Raw genomic sequence first — 22,620 nt, 5'->3', positions numbered from 1 at the left:
TTCAATTGGGCATTCAGTATTCACATAGAGGGATTTGGCTTTTCTCCTTTGAGTATGCTGCTGCTTTTCACTTACAAGTACTCTTGATGCATACATTTGAATATTGCAATGAGGAAAAACCTGGATCATCAGTGCTAGGAAGACAAAATGCTATTTCCAGTGTCATGCTGTTGTACCTGGCTAGGCACAGCATGGCACACTTAAAATGGACACTTGTACAGTAGGTAAGTTACAGTGACAATGTAAAGTCAGGTCAGCATGTCTCACACTTGCCATGGAAGGAGCATCTTGCAATGAAAAGATTGTGCTAGAAGGATTTTAGTGCCAGTTATTTATTTTTTGTGATGTCTTCCTTAGGACACTGACTTCAACAAAGTAAATTAATGTCTTTTAAGTGGCTTCAGAGCCTCTCAAGTATAATTATCAAATTGTGATTTTTAACTGAGCTATGATTTGAACCAGTGACACAAAAGCAAAAAAATTTCATTGTAATAACCAGACTCTTGTATATGCTGTTCTCATATTGTTTCCATGGGTCATTGTTATTTACCTTTTTAGATACGATTCTTTGTGCTTCTTGTATATCTTAAAGCATGATTGAAAATAGTATCTATTCAGACACACACAGCTGGTTTAGTTACATGCGGAAATTCACTACTTCCATTTCTTTGGCTCCTAATCCTTGAAGAAGATGCATGGATACATACAAAATTTCTGCTTATATTTGATGCTCTTTTTTTTTTCTTTTTTTTTTAAATAGGTGTGTCGATCCTCCAGCATACTCACCAGGTTCTAAAACCACAGATTAGTGGTTCTCAAGCCATTGAACCTTCTTGCAGAACTTGCCTCAGGGAAATGATGTGTTTGTAAATCTTGCTTTATTATGGTTCCACAGACCCGGTGCTAACTGCTTATCTTTGTCTCATGGCCTTACAGTTTGGGAACCTCCTCCCTGAGGCCCTAGGTGTGAAACCTGGTTTCATCGCTGGGGAAAAGAGAGGAAGAGGTTGTTTTCTTTGGTTCGCTGTGTCTAGGGTTTGCTAACTTCTCAGGAACATACCAACTTCAGTTTTTTTCTTTTCTCACCATTGAGCTGTTCAGTTTACAGTGGTTACTTGTGATTCTTTTATGTTACTCTGTGTTAAAATATGGGATCAAAGACCAAAGAAGAATTTAGAGAGATCCTTTCAAAAATGTCCCTGTGACAACTAGAATTTGCACAGTATCTTTGACTTGTGGCTCCAGCTATTTTTTTTTTCTTTTCCTGAAAAAATAATAGTTTTTATAGAATACAAAATAACAAGAATCTGTGCTTGTTTAACTGGTACAGATTGAACTGCACTATATGCAAGGATCAGGTCTCACTGCCCTACATACAATGTGCTGTTCCTGGTTTGTGTTCTAATTCATCATTCATACTCTGGTTGTGCTGTCTCCTAACCGACTTTGGTGCTGTTGGTTTGCTACCTTCTTGAGCTTAGTCTTGCTGACTTGAATTAGAGGACAAAGCTCAATCAGATCTTCCCTCCTCACCCCCTCCTCCAATTAGCATAGTAAAATCTAGTAAGAGGAATACAGTTTTTTTCCCATGGACTGCTGTGCCCTGGTGCTCGTCCTGAGCACTTGGCTAAAACTTCAGTAAGATAAAGTACAATACATTGCACAAGGGGAGATAAATCTTGTTTTATAACGTGGTGTTTCAGACCAGTCCTGCTTTCTCTGGCTTATGAGAGGTTGCTGTACCAAGAGAATCATTTCCCTTTGTCATGTGCTGACTCCTCTTGAACTCCTCTGTTGCTGTGGTTCTGCAGACTGCTGCAGAATGACTCTTCTTGAATCATATTTGCATATCATTTCCTTTCATCACAGGCTGCTTGCTGGAAGATCAGCTCTCCTGTGTCTTGTATTGGTCGTTTGCTTTTACCGTCAAAGAAAGATGGTTTAGATGTGTTCCATGTCTGCTCTGACCTTGTTGTGTTGATATGGGTCTGTACAACATCTCCCTCTTTCTGGCTCTGTTCTTAACTCTGTTCATATTTACAGTAATTATCTAGCATTTAGCTGTAAGAGTGGCTTTTCCTTAGTTCTTTCTGAGACCAACATTAGCAAACAAGTTTGTTACCTTATCCTTGGAAATTTCAGGCTCAAATTTTAATCCAATGTAATTTACCCGAGTGTGAACCTCACCTCAGACAGATCACCAGTCTGTTTTTCACATGTGCTGTATGAGAGGAGAGGTTTTTTGCCTACCATTGACCCAAAAGAATTCACTAGAACAAACCTGAAATTCATCTGCTTTGGCTCCTTCATCATGTATTAATTATGCACTTTTATTTAATATTAAGAAATATAAGTCTGACTCCATTGGCAGGGATCCTGCTTAAGTGTCTGTGCTCACTTTCCGTTAGATATAAAGTGCGTACTATAAAGATAACAGTGTGTCTGTGTATACAGTTATGTCATTGCTGGGGGAGGTGTCCCTATCTATATTTGGTGTATGTAGTGCTGAGACCAGTAATACAGGAGATACTGTTGGTTTGTTTACAATAGAAAGCTACTACTATTTTGATATGTCTGTTTGATCTCCTATTACAGAACACTTATAGCACTATAAAAGCACTTGATCTGCATGTACTCATTCTGGTAATAAAAATACCATAAAATCTTACTAGGAATGATTTTATATGTATGTAGCATTGTTTATATTCAGCTTTTAAAAACACAACTTCTTAAAAAAAACAAACACACACACAAATGAGTCATATGATCATCAGTAAAATGTCTAAGTACCTATTAGAGTTTATAAAGCATGGTCCATAGCTTAAGTGACTTATAGCAGGCATTTATGCTTTATTTGAGAGTCTGGATTAAATCTCAAAATGCCCAGAAAATTCCCTGCAATATTAGTCTAACTCCAGATTCCCACCATTGTAGCTAAAAGATCCTTATACTTTCCTATGAAGTTGAAGGAAGACTATCTTCTAGCTCAGCCTTTGGGACAAAAATCTCTTTTGAAGGGATCCTTGTTCCTCTATATTCTTTAAGTCTATTAAAATTGTAGGCAGGACAGCTTTAATCCAGAAATGAACCAAGACCTCCTATACTCCATTGTAGTTGAGAAAGAAAACTTATATAAAAGTGGGCTCAACTGCCTCTCTTATTTCTCTTGTCAGTGTGTTGCTGCTCTGTTTTACAAATTAGAATGCGTATTTGGGTGTTTTAGTGGAGGTTTTCTTGGGTTTGCTTTTATCTTTCCCTTCAGAGAGCTCTTCTCAGTTCTTGTCTTATCCATCATTTTTGGCTTGTACATTCCATTAGCTATAGTGCTTTGTTAGGTGGCAGTAAGATACACCTCCAAACAAAGCACTGGCAGTTGTTTATATAGAAAATTGGGTAATTCTTGCTAACCCAACACTCAGCAGGATTTCAGATAAGGTTCAGGCTCTCATATGGATGTCAGAAACAAGCTTGGTTGTAGTAGGTAACAAAACAAAACAAAAAATCTTTCCTGTACTAGGGCACTTAACTATTGTGGAAACTGACAGGGACTGGGGAGTAGAAGCTTTCTCTGAGGTGACTACGCTATAATGTTGTGTGAAGATTCTTGCTCTCCTGAGAACCCTAGTCCTGAGCCCCTGCTGAAGGCAAGATACTAGAATTGGTGTACTCAAAGATCTGACTCTTTCCCAAAACTGGTTGATAAGTAGTATGAGTTAGCTCTTCTCCAATAAAATCAAAGCATGATGGATGGTATAGAGGCAGTTTTCATTTTAAATCCATCATTACCCATGATGTCTACAGCATTTCATAATAGAAAGTAGGTGATCTCTTGGGAGGAGTAGTGTGGAAATTTGGGGAGAAGAGGGAAGGATCTGGTTACAGTTTTGATGTGGGAGTCCTGTCATCTACTATTGGGTTTTTTTGTTGTCTCATGAATTACTTGAGAAAGTAAGTTATTTTCCCAATCTGTACTTTATAATATACTGCAAAAGGGCCCTTGTGATATCTTTTCTGAATAGGTGGTTTTTTAAATATTCATGTGAAAAAAATAATGTAGTGTTTATCTTCAAGATTCATCCTCATGTGAGATACTTTTTTTCATGCAGATTAGAAGTGATACATCAGAGATCCTGGACGAGACCATTCCACTTATTAAAGACAAGGTGATGGAAATGAATCACATCTATGCCAAAGTTGATAAATTAGAGGTTTGTTCATTGCATTAGAAGATTTCCATCCTTCTTTTGATGTGTTTTATAGGTTAACTGTCCAGGTATTTGTATGCAGCACTCAGATGTTTATGGCTCTCTATTGTCTTATGTTTGGTTTTAGATCAGTGTGTTTACCCATGATTCAGCACATACAAGTCTTTATGGTTTTGGAACATCACTAAGTAATTTGTTACTGTGGATTCTACAATTCCTAATCTTAGATTAAAAGCATTAGTTGTGGGTTTGATGTTAATAATAATGCTAATAATGTTAATTTGTTTTGTGACTTGAAGGAATATCTGCAAAACCATTTATAACTTCAAAAAATCAAGTCTCACATCCAGTGCTGGACATACCTGTTTTAAGTTGTTGATGATCATCATGTAGTAGTGGAGAGATCTCTGAGCTCCCATCTTCTGTTGTGTCTGGTTTGGTGTTCATTGTATCCTGAATGAGGGAAGCCAGTATGACTCACTAAGATGATGCCCTCACCATATTTAGTAAGCAGTGTGTTAGAATTTGTGTCAATCGAGGGCAAGTTTGCCTCTGGGAGGAATGTAATGAAAACATGACAAGATAAATTGTGTAATGTTTAAAATGAGTTTTAACTGACTCAAAGTGAAAGTGCTTATGGCATTAAATCCAGATAGGCAGTGCTTAAGCTTCAGGCTCTACCCCTGTACAAAGTAATATCCTCTGGTAAGGTTTATTATGCTGGGAGGGACAGGGAAATTGACAACTTTCAGCAAGTTTTCTTTAAATGCAATTCATTTTTTGTAGTTTGCATTTTTACATTTGATAACAGACTTATCAAACCACTTTATGGACTTACACAGCACCAGGAGAACGCTTCAGACAGGAAATTGAGGCAAGGCACTTTAGAACAAAAGTAGGAGTCAACTGTTAACCTGTTTACAAAGCTGTCTAGTTTTCAGAAGTGAGTACCCAAGTCCAAGAAACAGCTAGCGAGTTCTCAGCATACTTGACAATTTGGCCATACTTGAAGCTATACTTAAACTAGGACTGTGAAAACTGGCCAACTGAATCAGGTTCCAAACCAACTGTTTCTGTTAAGTGTCTCACCCATTTAAGTCTTTTGGCAAATTCCATGTTTATAGGTGGTTGGGATTTTGGGGGGATTGTGTGGGGGTGTTTTTGTCTTTGAACAGGAAAATAAAATTCAAACTCTAAGCAATTACTTGTGCCAAAAGTATGGTAAGCAACAGAGCTTCTTTTTGTTTTTTTCCCCTCTAATACAGGGAAGGGGAAAAAACCCAACCCTTCCTGACCCCATTCCCTTAGTACAGCTGTAGGGACATAGTAATTTGGAATATAAAGAAAACACCAGTCTGCTAGGCTACAGGTTGTTCTTGAATAACGCAGCAGAATTTTGTTGGGAGGCTTTTTTTGCTTATCAAGGGGGGGATAATACCTTGATTGGCTAGGAATCAGTATTTCTCCCTAACATTACCACCTGTAATGGCAGTAATCTGAGAGCACAAGATTAAATTGGCAATTTGAGCAGTAGTTAATGTTTTAATTAGAACTTATAGATTTAAAGCTTAGCATCCATGGGGATTTTCAAGGGAGGAATTGACTTGTACTCCCAAGAGTAGAAGAGGGAAGGACTCTTGTGTAATGGTTATATAGGATGAGAATCTGCTGGGTGTTAATTTTGGTGTTGCCACTTGTACATTTTGGGCAATTAATTTACCTATTCAGCCTCACCTTCCCCATCCCTAAAATTGGCAGTGATCAACATCTCAAAAAAATAAAGTGAAGCTTAATCATTAATGGAGAGAATCAAAACTCTGTTTACAAACTGTTCTGTATTTTAACAAATAAATAATGTGTTTTTTCTAGTTGGCTTTCCCTTATGGCTCAAATTTCAACTGAAACTGAACACATGTATGGTTTAGGTCAATAATTCCTGACCTTTTTTAGCTAAAATCACTTGTCGCTATCTTTTCCTCTGCTGTCTACTCCCTCCTACCACTTTGGCCATTTTTTCACTCCCACGAGTACTAGCAGTCTCTTTGCGGGTTCTGAAGAGCTTTTCACCTCACTGCTGAAATGTTGCCAGACCTTTAGATGCTGTGCAAGTGTTTACATACTCTGTATGCTGAAAAGGGAGCAAAAATCTGCCCTTGGGTAAGGAGAAAAATTAGCCTTATGTCATGACCAGTGGTTCTTCTTGTGGCTGTAAACATCTGTAGTCTACTTCTGAGTATGTACCCCTTGGATATTTATATTAGCAATAGTGCACTCTGAAATCTTGTTAAAGCTTTTTCTTTGACTTCTGATCTCAGCTAGCTAGGACCCAGCACAGGTGCTTTTAATTTACATTAGGTGTTTTTCCTTTCTCCATAGGCATTTGTTAAAATGGTTGCACATCATGTTTCCTTCCTGGAAGAGCAAGTGCTTGAAGCAGAGAAGAGCCATGGCACCTTTCTTAATACTGTTTGCAAATTATTTCAGTGTGCAACTATCTCGTCATTTAAAAACGTAAGTATTTTTAAAGTTGCTTCCAGCAGATGGGAAAGTGATGTTAAATACCCTTTCTGTATCAAATGTGGCCTTACAGCAGATCTAAGTATTAATTTTGAGTGATGTAAAAGAATGAGCTACAGTTTGCTTCTGTAAAGGGATTTTTGTTACAATTTTAAAAAATGTCAAAGATTTTCTTTTTTTTAAGAGATGCTGCTTAGGTATCGGATAGTTCTAGCAGTAATTTTTTAATATCTCTACATCTTGCTCCTGAATGAAAGGAATTTTCTCTGTATATGTATACACAAATAGCAAGCTTGTTATACATAATCTTGCAGTGAGAGACATAAGCATAGATTGTTCTTTCTATTTAGTCTTTGTTTTTATGTCAATTATGTCAAAATTACTTTATAGGGTCGTCCATGGATGAGTGCTAAAGGGGGGTGAGCAGTCTTTCAGTGAGTTTTAGTGATACTTGCTGATAGAAGAAGAACGTTGAGAATCAGGGATAATGAGATCTGATGTGGACTTGAGGAAGTTTTACATACTCTTCATCCTTTCTGTCCCTGTTCTTTTCCAAGAATGTCTTCATACCACTTACCTTTACACTCTGTTTTCCTTCTCTAAGATCCCAGGTCATTTTCTAAATCTGTTGTTTCCCGAGAAATTCGTCACAATCCTCAATTAGCCTTTTCTGAACTCATCCCTTCCATTCCTCCCTCTCCATCTTCATGTGATCTCTACCATGTTTTCAGTCTTAGCATATGTCTCAGGATCCTTGTTCTAGTCTTAACTACTTCCCTGCTTTCTTTTGTCCCTTCTGTATTTCTGCCATTATGTTTCCCTCCTCATTTTCTTCCAAGGGGCTTCTGTAGCAGTATGCATAATACTGGGTAGGCAATAATACACAGGTATCAGTGATCATGTAGGTATAGCTGAACCATTTCAAATTTTTGTTTGGTGTCATAGCAAGCTCTGGAAGCTTCAGTTGCAGGAAGAGTCCAGTTCAGTTTCTGCAGATCCAGGACAAACCTTAACTGCTCAAAGAGAATAATGAATATTCAGTCTGGTTAACAGAGGCGTGGACAGGAGATGGTGCATACTGATTTCATCTTCAGCTGTCAAACTCTGGTGAATCTTTAGAAAAACACAGTTTATATAGACTCAGTAAAGAGTTGTAACTTGGCCAAATTTGGTAGTGTTTTCATAGGAATGGGAAAATATGTCCCTGATATGAGGGTAGTTTACTGCCAATTTAAAATCTCTGCTGTAGCTTATGAAGGCATTGGAGCTTTTCAAAAGAGCTGAACAACACATACCTTTCCTTAATTTCATTATCTGAATTGGCTTGGTTTTGTTCCCTAAAACTTTCCAAACATGTTAAACCTGCAGCAGATACCCAGTCTGGAAAATATATCAAAGCTGGAAGTTCTGCAGGGTTGGTCTGCCTATACAAATAATGTTGTATAACTGGGATGCCAATAAGAATGTAGAGAAGGTCAGGCTATTTACTTAGAAATTGGCTTGAGTTGGACTTGAAGACAGTATAGTGTTTTCAATTTTTTTTCTTATAATTACAAAGAAAAATTTTGAAATATTGCATAATTTTGTATTCATGCTTGCAGGCATCTTGGAATGATAGTATTAGTGAACAAAAGAGAAGAATAAATAGGGAATGGTGTAGCTTCCTACTGTACTGATCTTATCCCTCCCTCCCATTCTTTCCCCCAAAATAGTACAACTAGAAAACATGGTGAGAGGGGTAACAAGGCTGAGCACAGATTTCTTTCACAGAAATTTCTAAACAGATGAAGACTCAGCCTGATGGAGGGCAGGACAGAGATTTGTGAAGTCATTCTGTATGTGGAGCAGGTGAATAGAGAATGATTATTCACTCCCTTCCATAATTCAAGAACTAGGGTCATCCAATGAAATTATCAGCAGACAGGTTCACAATACAAAAAGGGAGGTACTTACTTTACATGATGTATTAATGTGCCATGGAACTTACATCCACAGGTTGTTATATATTCCCAAGGCAATTAGACAAATTCATGAGGAAAAGAATCCAACAATGGATATTAAAGAAAGCATCTGGTTTTGAGCCACAAATTCTTGAAGACTAGGAAATAAATTTGTATATTTACCCCGTAAACCTTTCCCTAGGCAATCCCTTCAACTGGTCGCCACTTAAGTGGGATTATTTGGCTGCATGGACCTTTGTATGATGCAGTACAGCTGCTTGTTAATAACTTTTACATTGTGGTTCTCACTGTAGATTCTGGCTCTGAATGACAATGCTCTGTGTTGGTAAGGAATCACTCACTTCTAGAAGAAGTGTGCAGGAAAGGACTGAATTGTTTAAGGACATCAGTGGAGTTTGAATTTCTACAGCCACATTTCTTTTGATTGACTGTTGCCTGAAACCTAGTAAAATCCCAACTATCCAATTTTCTGTACTCTCTCCAAACCTGTTTCTTTCTAGTTGTCCATCCCTTTTCCCTTTATGTAGGATACCATTGCAGAGATGCCCTTTTAGCATCTTTTGCCATTTGAAAATTAGGACTGTCCTGACTGTTTTTGTAGGTGAGTTTAACTTGTTCTGAAATGCTAGTATCCAACTTGTGTAGCTACTCTCCGCAGCCTTGATCAGACTGGCTAGAAAAGTTTGAGAGTGCCCCTCTCTCTGAGTACAGTGTGTGTGTATGTATTTCAGCTAAGTTTTTTCATCTAATAATGAAACACGTTTAAATGTTTTAAATGCAAGGGAAATCTCATTCTCAGTGTTTTGCAATTATATTTCAAGGTGCAGCAAAATCCTGTAATGTTTGTCTTTTTTATATTTCGCTGTGGTTTTTGGGTATTCAGAAAGTTGTTTCATATAGACTTCCAGTGCACAGTAACAGTGGAAAAGGTATCTAATCTGTAGGAGAAAAGTGAGTAATCAGAATTCACTCATTGTGTTAGGAGTATCCAGAGGTGGTCTGAAGAGAAACGACCTTATACTAAATATAAATTACAAATATGACTGGTTAAGTCTGACAGGTTGTAAGAATGTAACACCTCCCAAGGGAACAGAACAGAGGAAATAACTTTCTCTTGTGAAGTTTGTGGCTCTGTGGAAGAAAAGCTTTTTTTTCTGTAAAACTTGAACTTTGTATGGGAGAAACTGTGATTTCAAATCTTTTATCCAAAGATGTTATCTGTGCCCTGGCTGAATGGGGTTCAGCAATCTTAGAGAAAGGACAGGAAATCTCTTTTAGAAAACTTCAGCACATAGAGTTTAAAAAAACCACTAGTATCTTTTCCAATGGAAGAAAACTGGATGTGAGCAACTCTTGCTGTTTTGTCATGCATCTTGTGATATCTGGCATTTTCTTAAAGCCGTAAATTTTCTTCAATGTCATTGGCTGAGAATCTTGTCAATATTTATTTTTAGACTAATTTTTAACCCTTGTATAGTTGCAGGGAAAGGCTTATAAAATCGTAACCTCCAAAAAAATCTCATGTCAATGGTATGAAGAAAAAGTGCACATTTAGATTTTTTTTCCAGAGGCTTTTTATTGTCTTTTTCTTTCCACTAATACTGTAATCTCTAGAACAGCAGGTGCTTATCTGAGGTAGGGTTTGCTGACTTGTCTTGGCTAAGGTGCTGGCTAATGGTTTTTCCTGACACCTGGGGTAGATTCTGACAAATTGAACTGGGAAATTGATAATGGGATATGAAGCATTCTGTGTGTTACTTTATTAGTTCGTCTGAGCTCAGTAATGAGCAAAAGCTATTGATGAGTTATACTGACTAAAGTATCCAGGAAAGAGACCTGTACTTAACAGTTGTTTTCAGTGGTAACCAGTGTGAAGTGTGGAAGTGGACATAGACTTCTGGCTGCAGTCTGCATAGATTGATAGTAGACGCATTCTCTGAGAGAAGGAAGCTCAGAAGCATGAAGAAGCTATGTAGAGTTAAGGTTTTGCTTAACGTATGAGACAGCTAGCTGGGTGTGAATTTTCATAAATAAATCCTAACAAAAATAAATCATTGGAATAAGAAAACTTTCCTACATTAGACTTTACATTTTTTAACTTTTGCAGATCATCCTTCAAATGTAACTTGATGTAGGTTTCAGCTTCGCTATTTGCTATATATTACCAATTTATTTTCTCGAAGACTCCAAAGAAGCACATATTGGGATTTCTGTTACTGTCTTTGCAACTGACAATGTGTGATCACATATATGTCATGCTACTTCTTTGTGTCCTAATTTACCTCAGTTCAGTGTTTCCAAAATGCTATGAGATTTTCCTGACAGCCTTGAAGAAAAATATTTGTTAAATTATTACTAAAACATACCAGATGGGAAAGATGAGATGAGAGAAAATAGAGCAGAGGATTTCAAAACTGGGGGTGTACTATGTTCATATTTAAAACATTAATTTTCAAGTGCTGAATACTACCAGCCATTTTTCTTAATATTGGGGAAAATAAAAAAAAATCTGACATGCTTTAAATATTTAATGTTGAGAACTGTTGGGGTGTGTTCAGCTTATTTTACCTGCAGCTATGCTTGAAGTTCATCCAGTTCCATTCTGATTTGGACTGATTCATTAACTGGTTTAGGAGCCCCAGAGAGGTCACACAGGTTCTGTGTTGAGAAAGATAACACTTAAAATGGGAAGGTTCAAGTGAGGGAATGCAGTAGGCCCAGAAATCAAGATTTCAGCTACCCATGGCTTTAGCCCTCATTTGCCTGCTTCTTTGAGGAAGCCTGCACAATTCTCGAAGTGAAGCCAGAGTTTCTTGCCAGTTTGCTGAGCCTGGTGTATAGCAGAAATGCTTGAGAGAGGCTGCAACACTGTGCTTGGACATCAAGCCAGTGCCACTGGTTTGGAGGAGCAGATGAGAGTGCTTGGTGCTTGAACACTGCACATAGAAGCTGAAATACACACATGCACACACCTGTGTATTGAGAATGTTAGGAAGGCTGGGGGAGAAGTGGGAGTTTGGGCTGGTGGGATCCAGCAGGCACACATACAACACTGTTGACAATAACAGTATGCAGTTTTCAAGTGTGCATGAACAGAAGTCAAAATACAAAATACTGCCTGTTCCCACTTGAACCAATTTTGTATGAATGCACTTAGAGGAGGTGTAAAAAATCTTTGCACTAGAAATGTCATTGTTGTACTATCCAAAGCAGGACAGCACAGTGGCACATAAATAAGGATTTGTGCAGCACATGTTCTGAGTTACACATGTAGTGATGGGGAGAAACTGTAGCGTAATTGCTGCTCTGTAGAGAGCAGTTGGTGCAAAGGATCTCTTGTACTAAACAGGTGCCACTTAGGGGAGACATCAGCTTTTAATGGAGCCAGTGTGCTGAAATGGTAGCGGAAAAAAAATTCTCTAGTTTATGTGCAACAAAGAAGTTAAAATAACAATCCAGATTCCTTTTTTTAATCAGTGCTAAGATTGGCTTCTGACTTCCTGTTCTCTAATGGGAAGGGATTAGGCCCTTTATGTTTTGAAAGAGACTGAGCCAATTCCTGTTGCAAAATTCCAGTACTGAGATCAAATGAACAAATAAAAACAGTTAGGAAAAACTTGATTTGTCAGAAAGCCACCTTCATTAGTGCTCTCATCTCTTTTTTATCACAGAAACTGTTTTTAAGCTGTAATTGCATCTCACTGACAAAAGCTTTTGGCTACATATGTAAAGACTTGTAAAATACTGCCTTTCTGTAAGCTGGTATAATCTGTGCCAGAAAATAGAAACCCAGCCTCTGCATGTAGAGAGCTCCTCCTTCAGAGTTCAGTTTCAGTGACTCTATTGGTTAGTATTGTTGAGCTTTAAATATATTCTGCAGCACACAGTTTACTAGGCTTTGATGCTTGCTCTTGAGAGGCAGGAAAAAATCTTCCTTCAGAAACATTTTACATAACATTGCCCTGTGCAGAGTTAAAGTGAATTAGTTACAGAAAAGATATTAGCTGGCGCCAGTGAAATAAGTGGTAAATGTCTCTTCTCCCTTCCCTTTTCTTATGTTCCTTTTGGCTGCTTTTGTAAGGAATGCAGCAAGCAGTGACTACTGGTCGCACTATTAAGTATTTGCATGTTATACATAGCAACTCTGCATTGGCCTGTCTTCTGGGACAATATAGGATGTCTGCAGCTGTATCAGATTTTCTGCTTGTACTTGCATTTGTGTCTTCCATATGAGGCTCTGTGCCGTTATGTACATTGTTAAACAGGATTGTGTGCACTCATTGTTACAAAACAACGCGTGTAAAATACTTATGGTTCACAACCCCAGTGGTTCAGGGTTCCTATCCATAAACCTGTGCTGTACTGCTGTTGATTCTTAAAAACCCCAAAGCAATAAAATAATAAAAGCTAAAACTTGACTGCTGTCTCTCTAGCACAAATGCCCTAGGGCTAGCAGAGCAGCACATTATGAAGGGTGCTGTTGGGTCCCTTTCCTAGCAGAATTACTTGTCTGGATTTTTCTGACAACATCCCAGTTTCTTTGTTACAGGTATGCCATTTATACATCTGGTGTTAAGAGAAATTAACCACATTTTCCAAAATATTAGAATTCCTTTACTAAAAAAGGATGACAGTTTTCCGTTTCAGGGTTTCTTTGGTTATGCTATTTTTCTCAGTTTATGCTCTATCAGCTACATTTTAAATTCTAGCTGAGATGCAGAAACATACTGCAGATTACATGATGTTAGGGTTAAACTTTTCAAATGGTTTGTAATACATTGAGAAATTATGTTCTTGCCAGCCATAGTTGTGGTGAGCATGTTGTGACCTTTGTTTTACCATATTTCTGTGGATTACTGTCTCCACAGCATGGTATGCTCTTCCACGTATTTCTGTAACCATGTAATATATACTTTTGCAATGGTGTCTCATCAGAGGAATGTCTGTAGAAATTGTGGTCTCAGTGTGACAAAAGCAAAAATTTCTGTGTTTATTTTGTTCCTATTTTTAATTCTGCACAAAAAAAAAGTTGACCTTTAAAATTATTTTCTATTTAAAAACATTTTACTTAAAAAAAAAAAAAAAAACAAAAACCAAAAAACCATCATTTATACTGGGGTCTAGATGGCTTATCTGAGACTGGGATGCTAAATCTGGAAGCATATGGTTGACAGTAGTTCCCGGTTCAAAGTGCTTTCTGTTTCATAAACACACCAGACAAATGGACAAAAGGAAACACATAATGCACCATCTTGTTGATGGGAATTAGACGCATACAGAAAAAAAAAGACTTTATTATGGTTCTACCATAAATCTACAGTATGGCCTGGCACTACATTTAAGTGTCCACAGAACCCTGAGTAGAAGACTTTCTCAGCAAGAAACTTGTTTGCTGAACTGTCGTAACGCTTCAGCTTTCCACTTGATTTCCTTTCTTAAGGGTTTAAAAAAGGACAGGTGAACAAGAATCCATTTTATAACTGCATAAACTGGTACAAGACCCAAGAACATTCTATGAGCTAGTAAAAGTTCTAAACAGAAAAATCCTCACTCCAGATATTTCACACAGAGTAATTTCTGTGTTAAAATTTGGGTGAAGTTGGCATGAGGGAATTTTGGAAAGGAATTTTTATTCTGATTTGGCTCTTATAACATGGAGTACACTGTAGCTTGTGGATTTTCACAGTATCCTAAAGTGATACTCAAACAGGAGCAGCTCTCTCTGTAAATCAGGTTGACTTTTTCTGGAAGTACATTTATAGATTAAGATGAATGAAATATAAAGGCTGAGAAATAAAGATCTTGATCCTGTATAAATACTTTCAGATAAAGTATTTGTATAGCTGTCAACTCGTATGCAAAGTGATCCACAAAATAGTGTCATTTGTGAGATCAGTCTGAATCTTAGCTTTCACTAAAGTGCTTGAGATAGTTTGTGTATGAGGTGAGAGGTGAAGTGAAGCTTCAGACACTGGTGATGTTTTTTCTCTCCCTTTTAACAAATGACCATAGTGCTGCTAAAGGCCACATTGCTGTTACTAAATTGCCTGTTCTCCTCCAAAATGCCCTGGGTAAGCAAGGTCAGTTAGAAGGTGTTAGGATTTTTACACAGGCATACGCTTACAAATGTTACAAATGTGGGTTCTACTTCCTTGCTCGGAGTAAAGCTGGAGTCTTATTCTAGCCCTGTGGCACTGTCTGCTTATGGAGTTTATTACTGCCTTCCTGTCTGCCCTCCCCCAGCTTCACACAGATGTCCAATTAACTCCCCCATTCCTCTACTCTTTCCTCCATCTCCTTGTGCTGCCACATAGATGTTCCTACCTGGGGCACCCAACACCTTTTAAAAGTATTTTATCAACTCATTTTCAGTGCCTCTGCCTTTTCTGTCTGAGACTGATACATATGGAAGTCTCCTGGGGGATTCTACTGGCCTCTGTGACTCATTTTCCTGATGACTGCTCTTGTCTTGGTGGTTGGTTTTATTTCCTCCACTTGGATTTTGTTTGGGACCTTTTTTTAAAGAGTTGCATGTCATCTAGGAGCATGTGTAACTGTTAAATGTATTTAGAATAAATACGTTTATTACAGGGCAATAATGAGAAACAGGAATAACTAGAAGTCAAATAGGTGAAGTGTGTGCCAAGCTCTTGTGATGAAGATAACAGTGGCTGAATCTTTTGTTGGTATGTTGAGGTAAAGTGAAACCAAAGTTTCATTTTCTTTCATATGCTGGGCTATTAACTGAGGCAGTTTAGCGGCTGCTCCTGCAGTGTGGAGGGACACTAGAGAAGAGGCAGAGAAGCCAACTGGGGTTGAAAATCACGGCAGCTGTCTTAATGCAAGCTGTTCTTGCTTTCAATTTCATGTATGCAGTCTGCCACATTAATTCTTGAAGTAGCTCTTAAACGGGTAGCTGTTAAAGGGGGTAGTCTTGGTCCAATATACTTTTGAAAATAGGAACTTGATTGTTGTAACAGGAGAGGTGCACATCTTTGTTTCCTAGCATCAAAACTGTCTCAAACAAATAAGCACTTTGACAGTAGTCTTCAAAATTATGAAAGATGTTAATAAAATCTGTGTAACATTTTTAGTTCAGGGAAAGCTACTCACAAAATGAATTAAAATCTCAGGAAAAGGGCAGTAAGGAAGGAACTGAGGACAGTAATACTTAAACATATGGGTTTCATTAATGTGAGAATGAGTGAAGTGTTGGAAATGCTAAGTGAATTCAAGAAACACCTGGGCTCCTTTGTGGAGAGGAAAGATCTGGTGAAAGATCTGGGGTGGAAGTAAAAAGGCATGAGTTTTAAGTGTGAAGGATCTGGGACCAGATGAGGGGTTTTTTACTATAAAGAGTGCCTTGTGTTCAAATATTTGTGGCATGAATATATTCTGCTAGTGTCCTTTTTTTCAGTTGTGTGCGACATAGACTGACATCTGTTTACTTTGGTTACCACCACAGTATTTCCACATACCACTCCCCTACCCCCTCCCCCCCGCTACTTATTCCAGTCATCAGGAATTGGACCCCAGCAGCTAATGAGTTTTACCAAAATCAAGTTGTGGTAGGTAAAGTTGGGAATATATCCAAAGAAAGGCAACATCCAGAGAATTTACACTATGCATGAAGGTAAAATAGTTCTATGGGCTAGTAATAGGGAATGGATGAGAGAGATATTTATAAGCCAGAAGTCACAATTTCAGGTTTCATGCACTGACTTTATCATTACAACTGGGGCATATATTGGAGCCAGTGTTTGTGCACAGTTGCTGTGCAGGGACTTTTGTGAAAAGGTTTTGTCCAGCTTCCAGTGGATAGGTTTCCATCTTATGCACCATTACCGCATGTCCTTCTCTCCCTCACAGCTTCTGTAAAGAAACTTGCCTTTGAATTTGTCTATCTAGATCAGGACCTGCTACTTAGTGTATCTAGCATACTAATGGTAGATGCCATGTACCAAAATAGTCCCTCAGATGCTTCTTTATAAGCACTCATTTAAAACATGACAACAGTTGTTAAAAGGTACAAATGCAGACCTGGGTGGTGGTGGTGGTGGTGTTTCTGGTTTTTTGTTTGGGTTTTTTTTGGCAACAGCTAAGGAGAACTTAATGGCACAAAACTTAAGAAATATTTATTCCTTGGTGACCTGATGCCAAAGCAAATTCCTTTTCACTTGCGTTACTGAAATGCTTGAGTGCTCTTTAGGATTATTAGTAGAAGCAAACTGAATGTCAAATGAAATACCATTTTGGCCAAAACTAAAACAAAGCTTATACCATCATGTCTTGGCATCCTCTAAGTCATAAGCCCAACTTTTGGGGCAAAATGTTGATCTCCTTTAGTTTTCAAGGGGGTAAGAAGTTAGGACTTTTTTTTTTTCTAAAGCTGATTTTTGAAAAGAATTAGTTTAAAAATGGCATGGTTCACAAAGCGGAGAAACATTCCCTCTGCTGGTATCCATCCCTTCCTGGCTGTGCCATTTTCTGTGGCCGGCAGGCAGTTTTGTGCGTGATGTAATGGTTGTGTTGCAGGAAAGGTGCTTTGCTGTGCTGGAGCCTCTAGGAGCCGTAGTGACTAGCATTTTTTTCCAGAGCCTCCAACACAAATGCGCACATGCAGGCACACGCGCACACGCTTCTGCATTGGTTCCCTTATGCACTCTGTCTACTAGCATATTACCCTTCCCCCACCTCTTTTACAAAGTGTTTCTCCCTGAGGCAAATTTCTTGCTGTCTGGAGTACCAAACATGCACAGGCACTTTCTTTTTTCTTTAAGATTTCCTAGTGTAGCTATTATAAGGCAGTAATAGCTAAAAAAGACTATTTTACATAGGTTCTGCTCTTTTTAGTAGAGAGACAGAGGGTAAGTGTGTGTTTGTGTGTAAAAAAAATAAAAAAATAAAAATAAACCCATAGTTTATGGCTGAGTGAGGCCAGGTTTCTCCTATTTCTTTTTTTGAAGTGTCTTTACTCAGCAGTCACATTTTTTTCTTGTGGTAAAAAATGCAACATGAGCAGATGGCAAGTATTAACACATGAAATGCAGTGTCTGCCTGAAGTTGATTTAACAGTGCTCTAGGTTTCTGTCACTGGCTTTCAGTTAGTTAAGTAGTGTTTACAAGTTAATGAATGTGTTCCACTTGAAATATTTGATGGTATGTGCTGAGGTTCAGCGGTAAAGGGATCCTTTAGGAGTAATCGAGGAAAGCATGAGGTTTCTAGACACTGAGCTTGTGGTTTTGTTTTCTTTCCTTTGATTGATTTTGGTGTTTTTGCCTTGAATATGAAACCGAAAAGAGAGGCAGAAGGAAAAATAGTAGATAGCAATACACAGCCTTTTCTCTTATTTTGTGATACTGCTTTGAGCACTGCAGTGATGGCATACCTTATAGCAGCTTCATATTTTAACCATATATTTTGCAGTTTCATTTCTACTGAATGTTCCTAAACCTTAGACAAGGATTTGGAAAACAAGGTTTTATGTAGCAAATCAGGCAACATTTTCATATTTCTATGTGGTCCGCTTCCATGCTTGCTTTGGAAGTATAAGTGCAAACTATTAAATAGGCTGCTATATATAAATTAGCCCACATTTGGCAGCAAAACTGCCTAGAATAGGGTGATCAAATTCAGTGTATTTTCAGTTCATGCATAAGACTCCTTACTACACCACCACATGCTATCTACCTAATAACATTTGAAACCAAGCCAGCTCCAAGAATTGTATTCATAGTAAAAAACAAATATTGGTCGCTGGCAGTTGAGCATCATACACACTTAATATTTTACACAGCAAATTTCTCTCTGTACAGAACGCTCTGTTTGTTAAAAAAACCTAAACCCCTAAACCTGCAAACTGCTATTCCTTGTCAGGCAACCTGTAAGCATGAGTGCACAGAAAGAGTTAACATATTTTACTATTTGAGCAATTGGTGTCAAAAGAGTATGTTTTAAATGCTTGGTTGATATTTCTGGCATTAGTTTTTGAGTTTTGTAAAACTGTAGATTTTAGTTTTGTTAGGCTTTTGTAAAATGTTACTCAATAACAGTTTATTCAAACAGGACTGAAGGTCAAGTTCCTGTTTGGAAAGGGTACCATACTTAGTTCACCTTCGACTTGAAATGTAAGATCACAACTGCTAGATAAGACCAAACTAATTGCTCTGAATATGCATAAGTGTATCTTTAATACCTAAAAACTGACAGTGATTTACTGGATCCATTAGGAAGGCTTCTCTCACAAGTAAACAGTGCTTAGTTAAGTACCATTAAGTTCAGTCTGTGAGCAGAGTCAGCAGTGCAGCTTGCCTTGACTCGGAGGCCTGAGGTTGCAGGATTTTAACTACCTGAGAGATGGTATGGTTAACCCCCTGCCTGTCCTGGAGTGGTCTGTGCTCCTGCTGCATGGAGTTCATACGCAGAAATGAGACTTGTTAACCCATGCGTTTTATTGGGCTTTATGGATGTGTGACATCATTGGCAGCCAATCAGAAAGTGCTTTAGGGCAGAGTTTAAAAGCTATTTCATAATATATTTATATTCAGTGCAGATATTTTTGGGCTTCAGTAGCATTCGTTTTGTCGCAGAGTCCATGTGTCAATATGGCTTGGGGGAAAAAAAAGGTATGAAAATAGCATGTTTGCCCTTGGGTTTTTTTTGTAACTCAGCTGGGTGGCAAAATGCTATAGGCAGCGTAGCTGGTATGCTGCGAAACAGTTATTATGGAAACGATTTTTTTCCTCCAGCAGCAGTAACGCTGCAAGCCAATCTTGGGTGATTGTTGCGTGCTCCCCGCTAGGCTGCTCCTGCTTAAATAGCCAGACCTGCAAATATTTCCCAAGCTGCTCTGGTTTGCCAAGAACAAAAATGCAAGGCAGTCTGCAGAAAATGTGTGCGTGTGTGTGCCAGCCAGAGTCACCCCGGCAGCTGGGCTCGGCTCTGCTCAGCTGGATTCACCCCAGCGGCTCGGCTCGCTCTTCCCAGCTTGGTTTGGCTGGGCTCGGTTTGGCTGGGCTGGGCTCCCCCCCACCCATTCTCCAGCCCTCTCACAGCACCCGCGCCCCGGTGTGCGAGGCGCCTTGCCTTGCCTTTGCGTAGTCGCGCGCAGGCTGTTTTGTTCTCTGTTAGTTGACACAACTTTACTGTATTGAAGGAGAAGGTTCACTGAGAGTGTCTCTTCCAGAAAAGTCTGGTTAATCCATGCAAACCCCCCACCATTCCTGCTTAACTCTTTCACTTCCAGAGTACCCCCTGTAGCAGGACCATATGGGATTGTAAAACCAAACTGTTATGATAATTTCCAGACCATAACAACAATTTTTGTTATCAGTTGTTACTAAGACGAAACTGTATTTCTTTTTATACAAAAAAGAAATGGGGGCTTGTATCAGTGGTGGGACTACTATTACTTTTTTTTTTTTTTTTTAATTTTGAGTTGTTTGTCCTCCCACTTAAGCACTGTGGTTGTGCTCATGTCACATTGCTAAACGTCTCTATTCATCTGTGTTCCATGATGGGCCTGCAAAGCGTAGGAGTGCAGTGCTGACTACTCCATCCTGTTGAGATCCCAAAGATTTTACCTGCTCCTGAGCAAAAGACTTAGAAGTCTTTCAGATGCTAGCTGTATCTCTAGCATGCTGTTCAGTTTTCACAAATGATTTAGAAAATGAGGCATACAATGAGATGAGAAAGCTTGTTGACGTAGTTATTTTGAGATCACAGAAGTGAATGCCAACTGCAGAGAGCTGTAGACAGACCTTGCAACATTGAGAGACTGAGTGGAAAAACTTGTAGCCAAAATGAAATGTCAATTAACATAAGGTGATGCAAATGGGGGTGATGCAAGTGAGCCTTATATGTATGGTACTGGTGTCTGAACTAGCATTTTTCACTAAAGAAAGGGATCATGAAATAGTCAAAATGGCCTCGTGAAAACCTTCAGCTCACAGGTCAATAGCAGGCAAGAAAGAAAATTGAATGTTAGGAATTATTAGGAAAAGTGCAAAGAAAGACAATAAAAACCTTCTTGTGCCACTCTGTAAATCTGTAGCTTCATCTTTAATACTGACTGACGTTCTGGTCCTATTGCAGCAGAACTAGAAAAGGCATCTGGAACCACATCCCTTTGGGAAACACCTAAGCAGACTATGATTTTAGTCTTCTCTTTTCCACACTGAAGAAGAATGCACTAGAATTTTTTGAAATTTAAAATTGCATGAGACAGTAAACAGAAATTATTATCAAGACATAGTCTCAAAATGAACTAAAGGAGTGCCTTTTATGCAATATATTGCTAAAGTTTGGAACTCACTGTTGTAAATGAAAGACAATTTATGTATGTTAAATTCGATCAGACAAGGTAATTTAGAAAAGTTACTTTTCTATTTCTAGGAACCTCTATGCTGCAAATTCCTATAGGTTAGGAGAGTATTCAAGGCAGGAATGCTGCATACTTGCCTGGTTTTTATACTGTAAGCATCAGCTGTTGGTCTCAGCTGGAGACAAGTTACTAAGCTTTGATTTGACAGTGTAGGCACGCTGCCTATTCTTGTATTTGTGGACAAATTTCTTCTTGTACTACTGTAGAACAGCATCACAGCCACTGACTAGAGGTTGACATATAAGCCAAACCTCATTGATCTTTGCTTCCTGCTGCGTTACTCTTGGAAACTGAGTGTAATTTTCCATCTCTTATGACTTGTGGGTGGGTCAGTCTCTCTGTCTGTCTGAATGCCTTCCCAATGAGCATTAGAATATTGTATATTTTGCCAGGCTAAATCTAACGCTTCCAGTTTTGCCACATTTCTAGTATCTGCTGGATTGTCCAAGGTGCTATGTGCTTTCAGTTCCCATTGCCTTACATGGAAATATAGTAGGACTACGACCTATCTGTTTTAATACTTTTCCTTTATGAATACTTTTTCTAGCACTATTTCTCTGTTAAGAATGTTGAGTTTGTTCTAACTGTGAAGTCATCAGGAGTGATAGGACTGTGATGTAACTGTGGATAAGGGGAGAGCAGCTGATATCCTATACCTTGTCTTTAGGAAGTTGTTTGATACAGACACCCACGGCATCCTTGTATCCAAATTGGGATGTTATGATCTAGGTGGGTAGACTACTAGATAGGTGAAAATACTGATTAGAACATTAGACTCGAAGTGTAGTTGTTAATGGTTTGTGCTCTACCTGGATGCTAGTTACAGGTGTAGTTTGTCAGACATTTGCCTAATATCTTTATCAATGACCTGGAGGAGGAGACAGAATGCACCCTCCTCAAGTTTGTGGACCGCAATGAACCAAGGGGTGTGCTCCAGAACAGGGCTGCCTTTCTGAGGACATCAGCTGGCCAGAGGGATGTGCTCATGTGACTCTTACTAAATTCAACAAGGACAAGCACTAAATCCTGCACCTGGGATGGACTAACACTCTGCTGTGGTACAAGCTGGGGACTGACTGGATGGAATAGCAGCTCTACTGAGAAAGACCCAGCGATCTTTTTAGATGACAGGCTAAGCATGAGTTAGCAGTGTGCCTTCAATGATGGCCAACAGATGATTGGGCACTATCAACAGGAACATGACCAGTAGATTGAGGGAAGTGATCATTCTTTTTAACTGGGCATTCCTTAGACTTTATCTGGAATACCACATCTAGTTTTGGGGGCTGCAGGACAAGGAAGATGTTGATAAACTTGATTGAGCTCAGGGGAGGGTCATCAAGATGCTTAGGCTGGACAACATGATCAATGAAGAGAGGCTGAGGCAGCTGAGTTTGTTCAGCCTGAAGAGGAGAAAACTGACTGGGACATAATAGCCTTCCAGTGTGCTTAAGAAGTTTCCAAGAAGATGAAGCTAAGTTCTATAGCGAGGTGCACAACAGGTGAAGGGGAGACAGCAGTCATAAATTGCAGTGGGATGTTCTGACAGCCTGA

At 38.8% G+C, this 22,620-nt stretch overlaps 1 protein-coding gene across 1 annotated transcript in view; it reads left to right on the top strand.

Moving 5' to 3' along the window:
• Positions 1-22,620, top strand: part of BCAS4 (breast carcinoma amplified sequence 4) — a 44,277-nt gene that overhangs the window by 11,096 nt on the left and 10,561 nt on the right. The window contains exons 3-4 of the mRNA XM_069798633.1: positions 4,107-4,208; positions 6,582-6,716. Coding sequence (XP_069654734.1) covers positions 4,107-4,208; positions 6,582-6,716 — 237 coding nt within the window. The remainder of the gene's footprint in view (positions 1-4,106; positions 4,209-6,581; positions 6,717-22,620) is intronic.

This window comes from Haliaeetus albicilla, chromosome 2, assembly GCF_947461875.1.
Source record: "Haliaeetus albicilla chromosome 2, bHalAlb1.1, whole genome shotgun sequence".
Classification (NCBI taxonomy): Eukaryota; Metazoa; Chordata; class Aves; order Accipitriformes; family Accipitridae; genus Haliaeetus; species Haliaeetus albicilla.
The sequence above is the reverse complement of the archived record's forward strand: the minus strand, read 5'-3'. Positions and strand labels throughout refer to the sequence as shown.